General features: G+C 42.1%; 2 protein-coding genes and 2 long non-coding RNA genes across 4 annotated transcripts in view; 2 read left to right on the top strand and 2 right to left on the bottom strand.

The window, feature by feature from the left end:
• Window positions 1-2,167, bottom strand: part of pi4kb (phosphatidylinositol 4-kinase, catalytic, beta) — a 15,921-nt gene extending 13,754 nt beyond the window's left edge. Inside the window, exon 1 of the mRNA XM_046044922.1 lies at window positions 2,019-2,167. The gene's annotated coding sequence lies outside the window, so the exon portion shown is untranslated. The remainder of the gene's footprint in view (window positions 1-2,018) is intronic.
• Window positions 1,489-3,319, top strand: LOC123968277. The gene is made up of 2 exons (XR_006824433.1): window positions 1,489-2,003; window positions 3,165-3,319. It is a non-coding gene; the product is annotated as an uncharacterized LOC123968277 (long non-coding RNA).
• A 922-nt stretch (window positions 3,320-4,241) lies between these two features.
• Window positions 4,242-6,339, bottom strand: part of selenbp1 (selenium binding protein 1) — a 17,963-nt gene continuing 15,865 nt past the window's right edge. The window contains exons 11-12 of the mRNA XM_046043884.1: window positions 6,125-6,243; window positions 4,242-5,947 (exon numbers count right to left, since the gene is read on the bottom strand). Coding sequence (XP_045899840.1) covers window positions 5,785-5,947; window positions 6,125-6,243 — 282 coding nt within the window. The 3' untranslated portion in view covers window positions 4,242-5,784. The remainder of the gene's footprint in view (window positions 5,948-6,124; window positions 6,244-6,339) is intronic.
• LOC123967701 overlaps window positions 5,778-6,339 on the top strand; it is an 18,215-nt gene continuing 17,653 nt past the window's right edge. Inside the window, exon 1 of the long non-coding RNA XR_006824327.1 lies at window positions 5,778-5,963. This is a non-coding gene — a long non-coding RNA (uncharacterized LOC123967701). The remainder of the gene's footprint in view (window positions 5,964-6,339) is intronic.

Genomic DNA, 6,339 nt, shown 5'->3' with positions numbered 1-6,339 from the left:
GTGCAGCTTGTACAGCTTGTAGAACAGCGTAAAGTAGCGAGCGTGCAGCTTGTACAGCTTGTAGAACAGCGTAAAGTAGCGAGCGTGCAGCTTGTACAGCTTGTAGAACAGCGTAAAGTAGCGAGCGTGCAGCTTGTACAGCTTGTAGAACAGCGTAAAGTAGCGAGCGTGCAGCTTGTACAACAGCGTCAAGTAGTGAGCGTGCAGCTTGTATAACAGTGTAAATCTGCTGTCCCCTCAAAATAACACATCACACAGCCGTTAACGTCTAAACCGCTGGCAACAAAAGTGAGGACACCCCTAAATGAAAATGTCTTCAGTGTGGTGACATGAAAAGATTACATAACATTACACTTCTTCATTTAGTCGATGCTTTTATCCAAAGCGACTTACAGCTGCTGTACATGTCAGAGGTCACACGCCTCTGGAGCAACGAGGGGTTAAGCGTCTGCTCAGGGTCACAGTGGGAGATTGAACCCGGGTCTATCACACCAAAGGCATGTGTCTTATCCACTGGGCCATCACCAAACCCAAAACTGATGAGAGAAGGAGTCAAACCTGCAGCCCTTGGATTACGAGTCCGGTGCGTTACCAACTGAGCTAACCAGTCACAAAAAGATATAATCAAATATTGACAAAAATGTGAGGGGTGAACTCACTTTATACACACACATTATATATATATATATATATAACTGTGTGTTTGTGTATAAAAACAGTTGAGTATATTTGATGCTTCCTGTAATTTCTGTCTTGTAGCCACACAGCCGACAGATTTAAAGTCACTGTGTACGACAGCCGGAGCTAAACACACGTTATAAACCACACGAAGCCATAACAGAGACGCGTCTGCTGATACAGGTCGAGTGTGTGTTGTTGACACTGACCTCCGTGACAGACGTCTGTAATCCCGCTGAGCAGATTAGAGACCACAGATTTCAGAGGGACGTAAACACAGAAACATTAACGGTCTCACAGCGTTTTACAGTATAAACTATGATTTATTCATTTATTAACAGCGGGATTTATGACAGGTTTGCTTTGACTGAACTGTGAAGCCTTTTTATCTTATCAGTCACTCAGAGTTTGGCTGCTTCCTCTTAAATGTACTAATGTGATTGAATGTTGTTTTAGAGAGATCATTTTATCAAGTTATAATTATTGTCTTTAATCTGCACTGTAAACCAGATGATGACGTTTCTCTCTGTGTATAAACAACAATAAAGTTTATTTATGTGTGACTGATGGCCTCAGTCAGTTTTATCTTTACACACAACACCAATTTAAAGTTCCATCATTTGAATGTGTTTAATTACAGACTGGATCTGGTCCTGGATGTGGACTGTGGAGGATCTGATGTGTCGAACTGCTTCATATTAGAGTTTGGAGCTAAACTGCAGCTGCACTGGAGGAACAGTCACCTGCACGCGCTGTGACGCGCTGTGACGACCTGTAGATGAACAGCTGATCGGGTCCCTGGGACTTAAACTAAACCGGTTCCTGCGGGTCCTTCGTGTTGCTGCTGGGTTTAAACATGCGACCGAGAGTCAGCTGATGTTAGCCTAGCTTAGCACAAAGCTAACGCAGGTTGGAGGGGACAGAGACAGAAAATAAACAAGCTCACGAGCTTTTATTAACGCTGCTAGCATTAAATACAGAGCTAGCTCCCAGTTTAAAGAGCAGGTATTAACAGAGCGGTAGCTTACTGTAGCTGTTAGCTGAGGCGCAGTTACCGTTAATCAGCTAACTAAACATTAGCATCGTCCTGTCAGTCAAATGAACACTCGGAAGCTAACTAGCTACAAGCTAAATGAAACCTTAGCTCGGTCATTTAACAGACATTAACACGGTTCATGTTAGCATTAGCATTAGCCGGCAGCTATCAGGCCAACTGTTGCTAACTCCGCTCAGCTGTTTTTAAAGCTGTATGCTAAGCTAACGTTAGCTCCGTCGCAGTCACAGGTTAGTTCTTCTGGTCCAGTAGCGTGTCTGCGTGTTTACAGGTGAGTCGGTCTTACCTGGCTACAGTTCAGAGGCTTGAAATGATGTTTTATTTCCAGTCTGACTCCATTGATCCTCTCTGGTCTTCATGTCAGCACCGCTAACCTCCAGCAGGGGGCGCGCTCTCATTCTTCTTCTTCTTCTTCTTCTGCTGTTTCCTGTCGGGTTCAGTAGCAGTGCTGCCGCCTGCTGGACCGGAGAGGAGCCACAGTTATACTCACTCAACTACAGTTTATATTTTACAGCATATAGCTAATGCTACGAGTTGTATTATATTTTCTGATGTAGTGCACATGTAAACTACTGCCACATTTTAAAAACAAGGTTTACAAAGTGCTGCACAAGGAATAAAACATAAACATATGGAAAGAGAATGCATAAAAACATAGACAACACACAAACCAGTGGTTCAGGAACAATTCAAATGCAACAACAAAAGACCCCACAGCTCTCCCGCTAGATTAAAAGCCAGCGTATTTATCTGAAGGCTGTCACTGTAACTTTTTTATTCCAAGTACAAATCAGTATTTAAAAAAGAAAGTATTTTATTTAAATGCTTACTTGTGTTTTATATTTATTTATTATTGTGTTTGTCGCCACATTAGTTTTATATGTTTAAATGTTTGACGCTCTTGGTGAGCTAAAGATCGTTTCCTATCTGATGAACAGAAAAGTTTTACGACATGGCTGCACTAAGATAGTATTATACTACCCACCATCCAGCTGCGTCAGCGGCACAGCTTCATCATTAACATTCTGTTCACAAGTTAATAATTAATAACAATCCAGATATATAAATATGAATGATATAACAGTTGTTCTACAGAATACAGAGTAGTTTTACTCTTGATACTTCTGTACTTCTACATTTACATTTATTCATTTAGCTGACTCTTTTATCCAAAGCGACTTACAATTGCTAAACATGTCAGAGGTCGCACGCCTCTGGAGCAACGAGGGGTTAAGTGTGTTGCTCTTTTCTACTGAAGTAACATCATGAATGCAAGGCATTTTACTTGTGATGGAGTATTTCTACTCTCTGGTATTTCTAACTGTACTTTAGTAAAGTATCAGTGAGGTAAGTTTCCTCTTTAATGTTCTCCAGAAACACACAGTAAAGAGCTCTGTAACATGTGATGGCCCCGGGGTGTGTGTTGTTGTAGGTTCCTGTTTGGTCGGAGCTGGAGGCCGTCGGGACCGGAGGGAGCTGTCTGCTGTCTGCTGGAGGATCCCTCTTTGTTTCTGTATCAGACTCATTTGTTAGAATCGACATTTTTGTGAAACTAAATGAATCTCTATTAAATTAAGTTCCTCTTTAGTTAAACTCTCACATGTTCTTATCTGGAGCCGGGTCACAACATTACCAGTGGATCGATGAAAGTGGAAACAGCTGCTAAAACACAAAAGAACAAAAACTTGAGCACCGTTTCCTGACTTTCAGCTGCATCTCATGATCTTCATCAGCAGTTCTCTCTGTTGTTTCATTTATGTATTTATTTGATTAATTTGAAGGATGAACTCCCTTAAAAGCATCGTCTCATTTTCAAGGAGTTTGTCAGAGAACAATATGAGAATAAATAAAAATAAAATGGTGGTGATGGCGTAGTGGATAAGACACATGCCTTTGTGTGAGAGACCCGGGTTCGAATCAACTGAGACACCAACGTGTCCCTGAGCAAGACACTTAACCCCTCGTTGCTCCAGAGGCGTGCGACCTCTGACATGTACAGCAATTGTAAGTCGCTTTGGATAAAAAGCGAATGTAAATGTAATGTGAAAGACATGAATGAACATTTGGGAGTTAGTTGACATGAATTTACAAGAAAGAATCAAATACATACATTACGTGTAGGCAGTCGCTTTTATCCAAGGTGACTGTGTTGATGCTGAATTGAGCATCAACATTCAGCATCAACACAGTGAGAGATCTACACGTGACAATAAACACTAGTAAGAGCTAACAGCATGTACGGCATCAGATTTAAGAGTTGACTAATAGTTTAGGTAGATGGTGCAGACCCAGTAGTCACTCTATATGCAGCATTAGCGACTTGAAATTGATTCTGGAGGCCTGTGGAGGTCACTGAGTAATGTCAGTAATCTGAACCATCTGTAGGGGTTTCACCGCCCAAGCTGGAAAGACCCACTAACATATTTAACGTGAACAAATGATGTCTTTTAGTGGCGTTAAATGAAAAATGTAAAGATTTTAATCTGCAGGTGAAAGAATCAGACAGATGATAGTTCAAACACAACTTTATTTAAACATCTAATGGGTACAGTTTGACCAGCAGGAGGCGCTGCAGGAGACAGAAACCTGAGGCTCAGGCTGAAATCTGATTGGCCGGTTGGTTTTCTGAAGGCAAAGCACACTTAACAAGCCACAACATTAATAAGATGACATGAAATGATTAATAATGACACTAGATGATTGATCATTTGACAGTAAGTGTTCTGATGTGTGATGGATGTTTTTAGTTCAGGTTTTCTCAGTTGTTTTGTTTCAACAGTTTTATTTCTTTCACAAAGAATTGAAATGTTTAATCACAAATATGTACAGAGGATCACAGCGATGCAGCGCCGGTGTAGGTACCAGATCTGATCAGGTCCTGCGCCTGCTGGTGACGTCACACCACACAGATCTGGAACCTCCACCAGCAGACATCAGCGTTTCAGAACTCTGCAGACCAGGGTCCGGTTTCAAAAAGATAGACTTTGACTATGGCTTAGATGTAGAAGAGAGTCAGACTTAAGATAGACATCTAAATCAGACTGTTGCACAAAGCACTGAAGACACGGAGTATCTTAAGTAGGACTACACTGCAATGAATTCTGGGTAAAATAAGACACTTTTAAAAACATATGGCGGATTGAGTAGGGGCATCCAACCGCTCAGTGCAGCGCACCCCAGCAGAAATAATGTGTTTGTGGATGCAGTATAATAGATATAAGGACATTTTACTTGGAACATTTAGCGGAGTGTAGTAACAAACTAAATACTTGATTTGGAAAAGAATTGCGAGGACAGTAAACAGCGTTAACCTGATCATCAAGGAGAGCTGCGTTGGGTAAAAGAAAACGACCGCTGAAACGTCCTCATTGTTGTATATTTCTAGAAGGTTACTGCGGTCCCTAAAAGCTCTTTCCCTTCTCAGAGCTCTCTCCGTAATATCCTCAGCAAACCGCAAACTATGAGCCATTTTCTCTTTCATTTGGCTGTTTGTAACGTAACTGGTTGTTACTGGTGGTTACCATGGTAACACAGAATCTTAGACCTAAGTTAGCCCGGGGGCGAGGGGTCTCATTTTCTGGTCCAAACTTCAGTTTAAAGTCTAAAATAGCTTTGTGAAACCGGTCCCAAAAGCTTCTAACGTCCTCACGTCGAGCGTTCATGTTGACTTTAAAACACACTGTTGTATTAATCAGTGAATTGATCTTCTAATTTTAAACTCCATCATTATTCTAGCTGCCATTTTATTTCAGTCCTTTAAGTCCAGTTAGAATGTGGGTTCATTTTGTCTTGTGTTTCTTTATGTTTTACATGCAGCACTTTTATCGTGTCTGCGTTCTGTGTGGAAGTCACCTGTAAACCTGTGATTAAAGTCGACCCGCTGATTGACCAGCTGTGACACATTAGCAGGGTTCTGCAGGACGCATGAAGCTCATGTTTCAACATGTTCTGAAGCAGCTGAGAAAAAGTGAACAACAGAGTTTATTGATCTTTAACTACAGTCATGTTCTGGATTATTATTCCTGACCCTCCTCTGTCGGCTTCAGGTGTTTCTACAGCCAGATGTCAGACGTGCAGTCTCCTCCAGGATATCTGAGCTCGTGGGCCAGAACCGGACCGTCGGGTTCTTTACCAAAATCCACCAGGAAGGTTTCATTCAGGGAGAGACCTCCACTACCAGAGTCCACATCGATCTGCATCATCACTGAACCAGCTCTGCACAGACAGACAGGTAGAGAGACGGACAGACGGACAGAGGTCATGACATAATGGACAGACAGAATATATTTAGGGAGGTTTCAAGTCTCCGTTTACACAATATTGCAATATTGCAGTGGTACAATAATATGACACTACTACTGTACTACAATACTGCAGTACAGTAGTACTGACTTGATCATGTCGGGGTAGAACTGCTTGTCCCAGCCGCTGTAGAGAGACGTCGTCACATAAAGTCTCCGACCGTCTAAACTCAGCTGTAACATCTGAGGAGCTCCGTGGACACGCCTCCCCTGAGAGACAGACAGGTGGAGAGAGAGAGAGAGACAGGATGTTAGACAGACAGGTGGGGAGAGAGAGAGAGAGAGAGAGAGAGAGAGAGAGAGAGA

Source organism: Micropterus dolomieu, linkage group LG03 (genome assembly GCF_021292245.1).
Source record: "Micropterus dolomieu isolate WLL.071019.BEF.003 ecotype Adirondacks linkage group LG03, ASM2129224v1, whole genome shotgun sequence".
In the NCBI taxonomy this organism is placed as follows: Eukaryota; Metazoa; Chordata; class Actinopteri; order Centrarchiformes; family Centrarchidae; genus Micropterus; species Micropterus dolomieu.
This window is presented reverse-complemented; position numbering and strand designations above follow the sequence as displayed.